General features: G+C 38.7%; 1 protein-coding gene across 1 annotated transcript in view; it reads right to left on the reverse strand.

The window, feature by feature from the left end:
• PATJ (PATJ crumbs cell polarity complex component) overlaps nucleotides 1–15,989 on the reverse strand; it is a 359,191-nt gene that overhangs the window by 295,383 nt on the left and 47,819 nt on the right. The window contains exons 11-14 of the mRNA XM_030870355.3: nucleotides 14,984–15,125; nucleotides 10,673–10,816; nucleotides 7,146–7,222; nucleotides 5,058–5,114 (exon numbers count right to left, since the gene is read on the reverse strand). Of these exons, the coding sequence (XP_030726215.2) occupies nucleotides 5,058–5,114; nucleotides 7,146–7,222; nucleotides 10,673–10,816; nucleotides 14,984–15,125 (420 nt within the window). The remainder of the gene's footprint in view (nucleotides 1–5,057; nucleotides 5,115–7,145; nucleotides 7,223–10,672; nucleotides 10,817–14,983; nucleotides 15,126–15,989) is intronic.

Here is a 15,989-nt window from a genome sequence, read left to right on the forward strand (position 1 = left end):
GAGAAGCAGCTATGAGGTGGGAACTGGAGTGACCAACTAGAGACAGTTAAACCCTTAGAAACACCAGCTATAGCTGTGAAACATGATTTTCCTAATCAGAAATCTGTCGGGACAGAGGAAAAACCTACAGTCTTGGGACTTCCCTGGTAGTGCAGTGGTTAAGACTCCACGCTCCCAATGCTGGGGGCCCGGGTTTGATCCCTGGTCAGGGAACTAGATCCCACATGCATGCCGCAACCAAGGAGCCCAGAAGCCACAGCTAAGACCTGGCACAACCAAATAGATAAATATTTTAAGGCAAACAAACAAACAAAAACCCTACATCCTTGACCTCAGAGCATGACACTATCCTGCTTAGAACCTTCCACCAGTATTACGTGGCACTGAGAATAAAACCCAGGCTTACCAGCATGGATCTCGAGGCCCTGTAAGCACCTGGTCTTCCTCACCTAACAACATCCTACTCTTCATTTAGTTTGACTGAGACACTCTGAACAAACAACTTCCATTCCTCCCACAGGACAGCTCTTTTCCACCTGTACCTGCCGTTCACCACATTCTTATCCTTCAAGCCTAAACTCGGAAAGGCTTTCCCCAGCTCTCTCTCTAAGGTGCCCCCCAGTTATATTCTCATCACCCTGTTTATGCTTCTTGAATCATCATCACTTCTTACAAGCACTTCTTTGCATCACTTTTTACAGTTTATAACTATCTTCTCAGGTTATTTTTTACTTGTTTATTATCATGCCCTGACCAAAGCCCAGAACCCAGACTCTAGGAGAGCAAGGACCTTTTCTATTTTGCTTCCCACAGTTGGTAGTGCAGTGTCTGGCGTAGAGTAGGAGCTCTGTAAATATTTCAGGAAGGAAAGAAAGCTCTCTAATCTGCAAGCTGCCTCTGCTACTATCCAGTTGTGTAATTTAAGGTGATTCATTCGACCTATGCAAACTTCAGCATCCTCACGTGTGAAATGGGTTTGGACAGGCCAGTCTTCTTTACATATTGTAGGGAGAAATTAGAAGCTACTGAATTAAGAACTAAACTTCCAATTTTAAGAGGATTTTTAAAAATTATAGTTCATCAAAATAATCAGTCTGTGCAGTCCAGTGGTTAGGACTCGGCACTTTCACTGCCATGACCCGGGTTCAATCCCTGGTTGGGGAACGAAGATCCCACAAGCTGCACAGCATGGCTCAAAAAAACACAACAACAAATCAATCTGTGGACATTTGTAATTAAGAAATCAATGTACAAAAGAGTAAATATGGGGCTTCCCTGGTGGCGCAGTGGTTGAGAGTCCGCCTGCTGATGCAGGGGACACGGGTTCGTGCCCCGGTCCGGGAAGATCCCACAGGCCACAGAGCAGCTGGGCCCATGAGCCATGGCCGCTGAGCCTGCGTGTCCGGAGCCTGTGCTCCGCAACAGGAGAGGCCACAACAGTAGAGGCCTGCGTACCGCCAAAAAAAAAAAAGAGTAAATAAGTGTGATAATTTTACATAGAAAAAGCATACATCCCTCCTCTGACATGTATGTTACACAAAAGAATGGGTATACCAACTACAGATATGTAAACATATACAGGCAACAACTAAATATGAAAAGAGAATACTGCAATTATGGCTGACTCTTCTAGTGCAAAAAATTTAAAAAAAAAACTTTTGCTACAACAAAATTTCAATTAAATGTTTTAAAATAGCTTTTCTTTTTTTAAAGGAGCCTTTAGAAGGTCAGAGACTAAAAGTACTAGAAGTATACAACTGGGAAACAAAACCACCATTTATCAAACGGTTCTTACATGTTGGCATTGTGCTATATTAATTAGGGCATGTATTAAATATATTTATATTTAACCTTCTACAACATAGGTACTATTGTTCCTATTATGTAGAAGAAAAATTAGGCTGCTTATTTCACCTCCTAAAGTATTTCCTCAAATGTTACCTTCTTAAGGAGGCTTTTCCTGGTCAACCTATCTAAAATTGCAAACCCACACTCTCTCCTGAATTCCTTATCCATTTTCCCTGCATGGCACACATCATCTGTACTACAGAAATTATGACTTATTTTGTATCTCCCCCTACTAAAATGTCAGTTCTACAGGACAGCGATTTTTTTTTTCCTGTTCTCTTCTGAAACCCCAGCACCCAGTAGAGGACTTGGCACTGAGTAGATATCAATAAATAATTGATGAATGGATGAACAGTTGAATGTACTGGTGAGGTGGTTCTGAAAGTCTGTTTGACTCGAAGACTTTCCACATCATTACACCAGTGTAACTGAGTACAAGTAGACATAATTCATAGAAGCTGATCAGGAAGAAGATAAAGTTAGACTGGTGGCAAGGAACTAGGGATGAAGGTGAAAGAGAACATGTTCTGCCTGGAGAAAAACAATGACATTCTTTAAGATGTACCGTGTGGGGTTATGATCCTTTTTTCTCATTATAGAATCGATGATACAGGGTCTTACGGCTTTGAACATGTAAGGACAACTAAAGCTGAACTGCACGATGAACTGAGCCTGAGCAAAGGCATGTTTTCCTCCAAGGACGTCTCTGGAGTTCTAACGGGCAAGGAGGCTAAAAGTTCCTCAGGAAACCTCTGAAGAGCTAAGCAAAGATTTCTACAGTCCCAAAGTACTAAGGGAGAATTGGAGTTCAGGTCCCACCAGGGAGAAGGGATTGGTAAACACCGCAGACTCACTGGAATACCTGGAAGGCCATGTGTTAGGAGCAAAGGCAACAAGAGAGTCTGAACCTTACCCGAAAGGTACCTCTGCCTCGCCTCAGAGATGATCACCCACCTGTACCCCCCACACACACACACAGAGTATCTCCTTATTAGAAGAAACAGTGACTCTTCTGGATGGAGATGACATCACCTGACGCCTTTCGTAGCTGGCGTACATAATATCGAACATTCAGTCAAATTACGGCATGACGAGATATACAACCAAATAACTATAACGAGAGAAAAACATCAAATCACAGAAACACATCTAAAGTTGATCCACATATTGGAATTAATTATTTTAAGTCCTTATAAGCTATGATTAATATGTTCAAGAAATACAGAAAAAGATGGCAACTACAGATTTTTTAAAATTGAGAACTCCTCCAAAAGAATTACGATCTAAAAAGGGATAAAATAAATTCTAGAATAGAAAAATATAACAACTAAAATTAAGGACTCAATAGACGGGCAGATTAGGCACAGGAAATTCAGTTAAGTGGAAGACTGGTAAATAGAAAATATCTACTATCTAAGAGTTTAGCGTAAATTAAAGAACAATTTTCAGGAAAAGCATCATTGATTTTTATGAATGACAGTAAAAATATTAACAATATCCTATGTGCTTGCAACTACTCTAGGCACATTAAATTTAATTCCTATACAACCCATGAGATAGGTACTAATCTATTAATATCTTCCTTTTACAAACAACAAAACTGAAACATAGAGTCTAGATAATTTTACAAGCTAGTAAATGGATAAGCCAGAATCTGAACCCAGGCAGTTTGACGCCAGAGTCCATGTCACCAGTAAACTATACTGCGGTAATTAATAACATGTGAAGTTTGATGAGGGATTTATATTTCTTACTCTTATTTTGAATTAAACTCCTCTCAACAAATTTAGATGGAATTAGTAATCAGTGACTAATCTAACCTAAATATGATATTGTAAATAGTTTTAAGTACAAGCTGTGCGTGTTCCTTCATATTGCACATCTGAGGAAAGCCTGGTCAGTTGGCCCACACAGCCCAGCAAGGAAGTGACTCCAAATGCAGGCTAGCTTACAAGGAAAGAAATACTCCCCACAGCATCGGCTGTGAAAATTCCAACCTAAAAATAACAGCACATGTAACATAAAATTTTAGAAGGAAAATATTCATCACAAATACCCAAAGAAGGAAATGGTAGAACTATCTAAAGAGAGGACTTCTTACCAAACCCACATGGGACACAGAAAACTCATTCTGAATACTGCATATGACAGTTTAAGCTGGGCTTAGCTCATATACCTCAGGTGGGATTACGGTATAATTTCTGAAACTATTCGGACACGAAAACCTTTCCTTTCTCATTATTTATTGAGAAAGCCACCTGGAAGGCTTCTCTAAGTTTCAATTACCCTGGCCTTTGATTATCCAGAGTGGGGACTATGAAATTAATTTGCAGTGAGAGGTCACTAAAAATGTTAGGAAAAACTGTAAAAGTTACCTTCTGGCATTTTGCCATTAGAAATAAAGGTCTCAATACAAAATTTTTTAAGTCCAAGAAAAAGCATTGCCTATCTCAAAAGATAAGCCACTTTTTTGTTCTTAAACATCTGGACCGGGAAGATTTTTTTTTTTAAGTCTATATCATGGTCTTGAATTTTAGGAAACATTTTAAAAGGACTTACAATATCTGAAAAGTTAACATGCTCTGCACAAGGCCGCTCTGCATACTACCTTTAAGGTTGGCAAAGCAGTCACACCAGGGATTTTGGCTTCTGGAAGTGGCCCACGCTCTTCCCAGGCATATCTAACCATCACGTTTCATAACAGTCAGAAACTACTACATTTCCAGAAAACCTCTAAAACTAAATTCTGAAAACTTTAGATCATAGCACTAATCTAGCTTCTTTGACAAGAACTTAGAGAAAGTTCTTCAAACAACAAAAAACTGGCAACAGTTTAAAAAACAGGGACTTCCCTGGTGGCGCAGTGGTTAAGGATCCGCCTGCCAATGCAGGGGACACGGCTTGGGGCCCTGGTCCGGGAAGATACCACGTGCTTCAGAGCAACTAAGCCCATGTGCCACAACTACTGAGCCTGTTCTCTAGAGCCCATGAGCTACAACTACTGAGCTCAGGTGCCACAACGACTGAAGCCCGTGCGCCTAGAGCCCGTGCTCCACAGCAAGAAAAGCCACCGCAATCAGAAGCATGCGCAGCACAAGGAAGACTAGCCCCCACTCGCTGCAACTAGAGAAGCCCGCGCGCAGCAACAAAGACCCAACGCAGCCAAAAATAAATAAATAAATTTATAAAAAATAAAAAATAATGCTTACCTTTGAATATTTCTGTAACTCAGCATCGTCTGCAATCTGTGTGTCCAAAGTAGCAATCTAAATTCACAAGAAAGAATATTTCCAATATTTGTAAAAGCATAACTTTATTTCTTCCTAGGCTTTCTGAAAAAAATCTGTATAAAACCTATACGTTGATAACTCCATCTAAAGTCTTTTCCACGTTTCTGAAATCCAGAACACATAATGTAAAATTTCAGAGTATATTCGCTTTTGTGTTGTTATTGTTCTCCACAGCAATCTTTTTTCATAAATTATGCAAAAGTTGAACTAGAAGGTGATGGACAAATACATGTACTATTTTTAAAAATCCATAGCCCCTAAAATTTTAATATAATCCTCCATTGTATTAAAGCCATAAAAATTTTATTCTTTTGACAAAACCAAGAGTATGGTCATTTTTACTTCTAAACCCAGACCTTGAAACAAACTTTTCAAGGTCAGAAAAATCAGAGAAGTTTGGAAAAACTGAAGCATCTGACTTTCTACAGCAAGCTCAAACCATTTCCCTAGGAGAAAGAGCTGGCAAGGACACAAACAAAAGACCTGGACTGGTGGAAAGATCGTGGAATACTGAAAGCTTTTAATCCTGGCCTAAAACTATTGTTCTGAGCTTCAATGGTGGACACCCACAGAAGTGAATTCCGTGCAAGCAAAATACTGCACTGATGATTTGCATCTGTAAGTTGTTAATAGAATATGGTGCATCTGGAGGGAGGGGATAAGTTAAACCGTGGTCCAACTAAGGCTTCTAAAAGTACTGCACTTCAGATAAGTAGATTCTGGAAGAAAATAAAGTAAGAAACACTGGAGCACATGCATGAATGTATATACGCATATTTGCATGTATGCATTCATTCATCCGTCTTGCCTGGCTTCTCCTTTTATCGCCTCGTCCCTCAGAACATGTTACAACTCTTAATGAATAAACTGTCACTTTAAATTTCCAACTTCAAATTCTGTCTCCTCTTTCTAGCCCCTCTGTTATGACCTCACCACATGATAAATAAAATTTGGAAAGGTGGTTATAAAGAGGATAAATTTTTAACCGAAAAGAGATCATCGCAAAACTGACCATTTAAAAATACTGGTACACCAAGCTACTTTAAATATCAACCACTCAGGATAGCAGAAAAGGTCACTTGCTAGGTGATAACCTGATGAAAAAACAGCTTTGAAATCTATGAAGTAAAGAAGCAGCAGTTCATGAGGACCGACATGCAAGTACAAAACAAGTAAGAAGAGGAAGTATGCACTGTTTTGACTCATCTTAATGACACTGGAAAATGTCTAACAATAGATAGTGGCTAGAAGAGAAAAAAAAAAATCTCCAACCAGCCAACAAGTACTAATGACAAACATATGTAAGAAAACGTGAAAGACAAAAGAAATTTAATAGAATACTTTATTACTAACACATTTAGTGAACACTGTAGAGGCTTTTCTAAGTGCAGCTTTCTGTTTTCATGTGGATTCATATGGGGAAATGTAATCAATCCCTTACTCAGTGAATCTAATAACAGGTGAAAGGAAGCCTAATGGACCACTGGCATATAAACTTATACCTAACCTAAATTACTTCCTGTCCTCCCAAATACATTTGATAAGCATTCTTTCATTTTTCTCATAAAACTGTAAGATTCTTCGTGAAACACAGGACTAATATCCACAGCCCTTTCAGTGTATAATAAAACAAACAGATCATAAAAGCAATCATAAAAATGCCAGCAATTTTAAGCAGCTGATACAGGTTATAAATTTAAAGGCAAGTCCTTTCTCTCCTAACATTTTTCTGCCTATTGTTGACTTAAATTGTTTCCACATGAACTGAGTGTCTGCTAATTGTAACTGAAACTTATCTGCAGTCCTTAACTGTCCTTGCAGCTTAAAATGAAAAAAAAAAAAAAATCAATTAATTGATCCAGTACGGAAGAAACACAGGAGGAAAAAATAAAGGCCGGACCGGCTATTCTTCGACTCTCCCATTTCTTTCAATTGTAGCATTCAGAGCTACATTTCATTGACATGAGATGAGACATGAGTGTTTTTTATTAAAAGATTTTAACATACCATTACTTCATAATCAGGGCCCAGTAGGTTTTCCCATCTGGATTTCAGCTCATTTTCTAAAGAGGCTGGGACTCCTTCTGGATTAAAAAAATCAATAAACAAAACATTGAAACTACTGTGAGCTAAACACACTAAACTACTAAATTCTTCCATAACAGCACAGCTTCAGTAAGTAAAAGGGAAATAAATAAAAAGGAAAGTGCATTAACTTAGGTCTATTAGGTAAAGTAAATCAGAGGTGACTTGTAAGACTAATGTAGAATGTAAAATTTTACATTTTACTAATGTAAAATGTAAATTTGGTCTGTGACCAAATTATGATGGGGCTTTTGCTGTTAAGGAATATTTTAAAGGGAAGAGGAAATGATGAGTTATAAATGAAATTTGAATTATATAGTTTGTATACAAACATCCTGTGGCTTACAAGTAAAATGCATCTGGCTTTGGTTTATGCTATGTTAGGACAAACAAGGATTTAAGGTGAATGTTAATCACTTCAGAGTAGTACCTTCCACTCACCCACAGGAAAAGTAAAAACTTATCAAAATATCTTTACTATAAACAAGGCATATCAACATGACCCAATCAAATTTTCACTTGGGCAGATATAAAAGCTTTTCTGGTTTAATTCAACCAGTGAGTTGCATGAGCTTTAATACAATAGAAATTTTGTTTTACTTGGGTCTTTTGTGGCTACGTGGTTATCTTTTTTTTTTTTTTTTTTTTTACTTTTTGCGGTACGAGGGCCTCTCACTGCTGTGGCCTTTCCCGTTGCAGAGCACAGCCTCCGGACGCACAGGCTCAGCGGCCATGGCTCACGGGCCCAGCCGCTCCGCGGCACGTGGGATCTTCCCCGACCAGGTCACAAACTCGCGTCCCCTGCATCGGCAGGCGGACCCTCAACCACTGCGCCACCAGGGAAGCCCTGTCATATCTTTATAACTTTCTTACTTAAGGGTAATATTGCCTTTTTTGCATGGGTCAGATGATTTTAAAGAGCGCAGACAGATTTTAAGTATCCTGCCTGTCCTCCGTATGATCTTAGCCAGAAGTCTGTAGTCTGAATGATGCCTAATAGACAAAAATCAAAGTACTAAAACTGTAATTTCAATTTAGATCCACAGTAGCAGCAGAAAATAAACAAACCTCCACCTTTTTTAAGAAAAACTCAGTTTTGTCACAAGATTGGACAAGTCACAAAACACAACTGATATAACCATCTGCCTAAAATCAAACATAACTTGCAATATCAGTTTTTTCAAGCCTTCAGCAGACATCTAATCTCGGATGCATATCATGCTTAATTACAGAATACAAATCATTAAGTAAAACAGGCTAACCTCAAAAATCAGAGACTAAGACTAATGAACACTAAAGGACTTAAAATTACTAGATTTACAAAAGCATATCCATAAAGTAACTATGTTAACTGATATGCTAGATTACATTTCGAGGATAACTAACTGAAGATCCTATTAAAAACAAAATATCATTCAGGTAGGCTCTGCACCTTTGTTCCTACTCTGTTAACATTTCCGTAAGAAATCACATTAAGAGTTCTATTAAATTTCTTACAGGCAGCAGTTTCCTATGTGGTAGGCTAATTTGAATAAAATTTGCAATGTATTGGTTGAACTGTAAGCTTAAAAACATGATATTTAAAGATATTTTATACACGTATAAAATAATGTCGATATTTCACCTACAATTCTTTTGACTATATTTTTACCTTTCAGTCATACAATGAAATCACAGTCATGAGTTTTAAAGCACAGCACAAAGGCCTAAGTACCAGAGGAAAGAGATTTATTTTAAGCAGCTCAATAAATCCTTGGCTACACAAAATGATCACACACAAAAATGAATATTATGATGCTCTGAAACGACTATTCCAACGGCAATGAAGGGGAGCAGAATATGCCACCCCCAAATATTGCCACTTTGGCATGTGGATTATTTTCAGCTGAAGGCAATCAAGACGGAGCAGACTCAGGAAAAACTTTCACCTCTCCCTTAACTACCTAAAAGAATTTAGATAGGGAACCTGTACCAGAAAGACAGTTATTACCAGAGATAACTTTTTTATTTGAAAGGCCTATCTGCATGGCTGGGCAAATTTCTAATTACCAAACATCTGCTCTTCTTATCATCCTGTAAATTACTCTCCTCCCCTTGGAAGGCCCAGGCCCCTATCCCATTCCTTAACTCAGGATAGCACAGAAGCTTCAATTGCCCAACTTGCCCTTGGGGCTCATATTTTTATGGGACTCTTACACATAGGAAATTAGTTTTTCTCCTGTGTTAATCTGTCTTATGTCGATTTAATCATTAGACCAGCCAAAAGAACTAGACGAGAAGAAGGGAAAACAGTTCTGCCCCTACAGCAAAAAGAGAGTTAACTTCGTAACAGTTGGAAGAATTTGGTCTAACTCTCTAGCTGAAATTATATATACTCATGGGAAAAAAAAAAAAAAAAGGTAGTGAGGTTGATCCAAAAAGAGCAGATATTTCTAAAAATATTTCTAACTTTAGAATGTATTTGATTTTCACCTGATAGTTCATTGTACATCTCTCTGGGTTCACATGAATTTAAAGAGCAAAAATTAACTGCAATCTACTTGGGTCAAAAAGAACAAGTTAAATTTCCAAACTATAGGAAATTTTAAAACTTGAATGAGGGGTTTACTCCTTCCTTCAGGCCATTCTTTCCCAAGAGAAGGCAATCAAAGCCAAAAGCCAACGTGGACATGGATGAAGTTTTAGTCCATTTCATCCAACTGGCAAGGCTTCCCTGAGTGCCTTTGTATAGGAAACTGTGTGAGACTGTTACTCAACATGCTTACAGAATACAGTCAACTAGAGTAGACAAGGTATCAAAGAACAAAGCACAAGGACAAAGCTGCACATCAATTAAAAAGAAAATTAAACAATAAATATATAGCAACCTGGAAATTTGATAAAATATATAAAAATGTATACATTATTGTAATGGTGAAAAGGAAATACTGCTATATGTTTACAGACAGCTGTATATCTATAGCTATATCGATGATAATAATACAAGCTAAAGTATGCAGTAATTAAAAATGCCGACAAGATTAAAAGTTATCACACTAATAAAATGTATTCAAAATCAACATAATTGGGCTTCCCTGGTGGTGCAGTGGTTGAGAGTCCACCTGCCAATGCAGGGGACATGGGTTCGTGCCCCAGTCCGGGAGGATCCCACATGCCGCGGAGCGGCTGGGCCCGTGAGCCATGGCCACTAAGCCTGTACGTCCGGAGCCTGTGCTCCGCAATAGGAGAGGCCACAACAGTGAGAGGCCCGTGTACCGCAAAAAAAAAAAAAAAATCAACATAATTAAACAATGATTAAACCACAGTATGCTCGATTCTCAACTGCCACAAGTGTTAAGATGTTGATATTAAGAATATCTTATTTTATATCTCTAAAAATGCCTCTAAAATTCCTCATATTATATTAACTATAAAGAGAGAAAGCTTTGAATTGAATGCTTCGTGCCTACCCAATTTTTCTGAGGTTTGTATATTGCCATTTTTTAGATTATCCATTCTTCCTTCAGTTTCCTCATCTTCACTGAAATTAGTTTCCTTTTCCACTGCTCCAGTCAGAAAGAGGGCTGGTGTTTTTGGTGGTTCTACCACAGTTCCTAAAATAAGAATTGTTAATTTGAATCACTATCAGATGAAGGCCATATTTAAGTAAGCTTATTCCACTCTATTGTCCCATTTCACAACCTCCTTATAAACTTTTCAGGTAACTTACACATATGATTCCTTTAGTTAAAATGCCACTTGTGATAACCACTCAATTCATTAAAAAATACACTTGTAGTATTATTGAAAAGAATAAGGAACTAGGCAATGGGAAGAGAAAAGCAAGGTAAAGTCAATGACAAAGCAGGAGGAGATGCTTTTCAATATAGCCTTGGGGGGTGGGGGGAAGGAGGAGAACACTGGGGGCCATATGTTCCTGCTGCTGTGGTGGGCAGGGAGCAAGATATGCAGAAGAAGCCGGTTCCGTTGCTCTGGGCAGTCCTAGGTTCTGGCATGACATCATCATGAGTTTCACAAACAACTCTACATAAGTAACCTTGTGAATGGGAAGGAAAGGGAAGAGTATTCTCCTGGTTGCAGTTTCCTTCCTTAGCTAAATTGAGTTAAGTAAGCGTTCAATCTCAAGCATGCCAGTCATTATGTATCTCTTAAACACAAGAAAGGTTGAACAAGAATCATTTTACGTTTTTTTTAAATAACCACATGTAACTTATAAAGTATTCTTATCAAAAATATTGAACTTGGGCTTCCCTGGTGGCGCAGTGGTTGAGAGTCCGCCTACTGATGCAGGGGACACGGGTTCGTGCCCCGGTCTGGGAAGATCCCACATGCAGCGGAGTGGCTGGGCCCGTGAGCCGTGGCCGCTGGGCCTGCGCGTCCGGAGCCTGTGGTCCGCAACAGGAGAGGCCACAGCAGTGAGAGGCCCGCGTACCACAAAAAAAAAAAAAAAAAAAATACTGAACCTGAATTTAAGGCTCTAGCTCCTAGCTCACAAGAAACATAGGGGATAGAGGAACAAGTCAAATGACACCACAGGAAACAATCAAATTCTGAATGTACCATTCTAGTGACAAATGGCCAAATCCCTTCAAAAAGTCTATGCTATGGAGGCAGGGGCAAGGGATTCTTCTAGATTAAGAAACCAAAGAAGCATAATACAATGCAATAGGCTCAATGCATAAAAATCAATGATCTTGATTTTATGAGGCTTTCGAGGGGAAGAAAGGGAAGTGGAAAAAGGAGCTACAAAAGACATTTGGGAGCAATTGGGAAAATTTAAGTATGTGTTGGGTATTTGATATTAGGGACTTACTATTAATTTTCTTTGGTGTGATAATGATATCATGACTATTTTTAGAAGCTACAACTGATGTAGGGCTAAATTGTCATGATATCTACTACTCACTCTTAAATGGTTCAGAGAAAGGTAAACAGATGATGCAAACATGGCAAAATGTTAACTGCTGAATCTAAATGGTGGGTTTTTGGGTATCTGTTACATTAGTTTTCAATTTTTCTGTATGTTCAAAAAATTTTATAATAAAAAGTTTAAAAATATAACCAGTTCCTATGATCTTCACATGACATTTTAAACCACACAGGATTTTTTAGAACATTAATCTCTTGATACAAACTAAATGCACAGCCCAGTGCCAGCAAGACAAATGCCAGCCAGAAGCTGCTAATGTAGCTTGGGGAGAAGAGTTACACACTAAACAGTGTGCAGAGTACAAAGCAATACATGATTGGTTGTACGCTACAAGTAGTATACAAATTGGTACACAAATAAGTATATACAAGGTATGCAAATAAGAGTTTAGAGGAGAAAAAGACAGTAAGATTTTGAATGGCAGAGGAAGGTACTGCACAAGAGCTAGAAGCCAAGCAGTTTGTTTCAGTAAAACAAACTTAAATGCTGACTAGGAGGAAGGCACACAGAGATGTGTTCAATGGGGCAGGGGACACAGGCATAACCACTCCCCTACATTATAGTGGCCACACACAAAACAGGTGATTACAACACGGTGTGAAAAATGCTACAGTAGAGTGCTCTTCAAAGGGTGCTAGTGAAACACACAGGAGGGACACCCAAACCATGGAAGAAGTGCAGATCTAGAGTCAAAACCTATCCCAATACAAATTTAAAATGTAGGCACGCTCAGTAAAGAATTGTTAATTCGCAGATGACATAGTTCATCTGATACAGCAGACTAAAGCCAAAGGCTCTATCACAGCTACTAAAAACCATTATAATGGTATAAATATTTATGTAAATCTTTAAGGTCAATACAGCATTTGTACATTCTGTACTATTTAGGCAATTTTAAATTTCATACACACAATGCAGTTGACAGGGCATCTATCTTTCAGCAGCAGAATTTCCACTACCACATAAAACTTAAAAAGTTCCAACATAGGGACTTCCCTGGTGGCGAGGTTGTTAAGACTCCGTGCTCCCAATGCAGGGGGCCCAGGTTTGATCCCTGGTTGGGGAACTAGATCCCACATGAATGCCGTGACTAAGAGTTCGCATACCACAACTAAGGAACTGATGAGCCGTAACTAAGGAGCCCACAAGCTGCAACTGAGGAGCCCACCTGCCACAACTAAGACCCTGTGCAACCAAATAAATAAATGAAAAATAAAATTTAAAAAGTTCCAATGTAAATACAATTTAATATCAGTTGAAAGCAAACATTTCTAGGCTCATTATATCTTCAGAGGAGGGGAAAAACTAGGTACTCAACGTTTGACAAATTCTAATGGAATTATTTCTTACCCACTAGTTATAAAATTAGTCATTCATTTTATTTTTTTTGAACCATACTTTAATTTATTGGCATTGTCAATCTATGAACAAGACAGGTTTTTTTTCTTTCCATGAAGGGAGATCGTTTCCAATCTGCCATAACACGTGCCCACACATCTTCACCTTGAACATGCAACATTTCAAGCTGTAGTCAGAGTAAATTATTCCTTTTACGCTTTCACAATTTTTATGCTGCTGCCAGAAGTCTTCTTGGCATTTGCTTTGAATCCTGTCTTCAATGCATCCCTCACTGCTTTTGTACAGATCTGGGAGTATCGGATGTAGCTGAGTCCAGCTTGTCGCCAGTATGCCACCATGATTTCACGAGAGGGGGCACGTCCGGCCACATCACGAGGACCTGTCAATGTTGGCTCAGCGTGCAGCCCAGCTGCCAGAAGGTCAGTCCTGAGAAGTGTAAGGGGCGGGGCCCCAGACCTGCCAGTCATTCTTTTTTTTTTTTTAATAAATTTATTTATTTATTTTTGGCTGTGTTGGGTCCTCGTTGCTGTGCACAGGCTTTCTTTTTAGTTGCGGCAAGCAGGAGCTACTCTTCACCACGGTGTGCCGGCCTCTCATTAAGGTGGCTTCTCTTGTTGTGGAGCACGGGCTCCAGGTTCGTGGGCCTCAGTAGTTGTGGCACATGGGATCAGTAATTGCGGCTCAAGGTCTCTAGAGTGCAGGCTCAGTAGTTGTGGCACACGGGCCCAGCCGCTCCGTGGCATGTGGGATCTTCCCGGACCAGGGCTCAAACCCATGTTCCCGCATTGGCAGGCGGATTCTTAACCACTGTGCCACAAGGGAAGCCCCAGTCATTCATTTTAAATTGAATGTGTTCCCATGATTGCCAAATTTTGTTGATCTATCTACATTTGTAAGTTGAGAATTAAAAATTGTCATGCATACAATTTTGCATTTGTTCCATAATGAAAATTTACTATTCTTATAATCAAAGTAACAAATATTATTTTATAAATAAAAGTGTCCTTAATAGAAATCCATATTTTATTTTCTCTTGCTATAGTTCACAAAGTAAATCAAGAAATATTAGAATCAAATACATCATTAGAGGTAATATGAAACCTGAAGTTTGCAAAACGTCAAAGCATTAGACAACTGAGAGCCCCTGGAACAAAATGTGGCAAAGCTTTATTATTCAAATATAAGAAATAAATGAAATTTGGAAGGTTTTTGGGAAAATGATTTCCATCTCCATTTAGAGGAGCTCTCAGAGCTTAATGCATGTCAGTGTTCACATTCTAACATTTGGACTGGCACGTTACAATAGGCAAAGGAAACTCTTCAAGGCATAAATGAATTGATTTCACTTCTCCACTGCTACTTTTCACAAGGTGGGCAGTTTTCCCTTCCCAGACTTATAGAACAACTTCCGTAAATGAGTTGATCTTCCAAACCCAGACAAGGTAGGCGGAGGGACAGAGGAATTAATTACCTCTGTCAGAGGGCCCTTCATGTGGAGAAGCAGATGAGGATGTTTTCCTTCGAACTAGGGTTAGGTGTACCACTTGCCCTGCATTTCTTAACACTTCAACAACATCCTGGTTGGCAAAACCCTGAATATTCACACCATCGACCTAAAACATTAAAAGATACATTAAACAAAAGTTCCAAGTTAGCTACCACTTTTAATTCTGGCAAGGCAGTATAAAGTTAGGCAATTCATTTCATCCCCAAAATAATTTGTATTAGACCTAAGAAAGTATTTTTGAATAAGGATGAAAAATTAGTAGTCAAACATGCTGACAAATTTTCTGAGAAACTAGAAAGCAAACTGAAACTTGTATTCCTAAGGCATACACTTAACTTATAGCCTGAGAAAGGTAGAGGGTCTTAATCTCTGATGCTATTCAAAATTCAAAGTGCCATAAAAGGTGGTCAGTTGTTATACAGAGCTCTCAAGACGTATTACTAGAAGCCATTATTACTAAAAGTGAACAGGCCATCCAATACTTCACCCCTCTACTATATATCATTATGTGATATTTTCCAGAAGAAACTGATCTCCCTCCATTAGGTTTTCTAGTATTCTGAAAAAGCACATGCAAGAAAGGTATTTGCTAATATCAGTCAAGTCCAATCACACATTCTTATTAAGTCCATCATGACCAACAGGCCTCCTCGCTCAATCTTCTTCAAGCTAGCCAAACCACTGCTATAGCTTTCCCCCTAATATCTTCTCCAAAATTTTATCACTCATCTCCAAACTGCCAATCACAAGACATTTCCTAAGCCCAATAACGGAAAAGCCAAGGGTCATGAAAGGTGCTTCCTTAGATGGACCTGAAGGACAAACATTCAAATTATACCAACAAACATTTGTTTCTGTATAAATCAATAAATTAAATGTGTGTGTATACATGCTTCAAAATTATTATGAAAATAAACTGTAGGGCTTCCCTGCTGGTGCAGTGGTTAAGAATCCACCTGCCAAACAGTAG

The sequence above is a fragment of the Globicephala melas genome, chromosome 1, assembly GCF_963455315.2.
Source record: "Globicephala melas chromosome 1, mGloMel1.2, whole genome shotgun sequence".
NCBI classification, from domain to species: Eukaryota; Metazoa; Chordata; class Mammalia; order Artiodactyla; family Delphinidae; genus Globicephala; species Globicephala melas.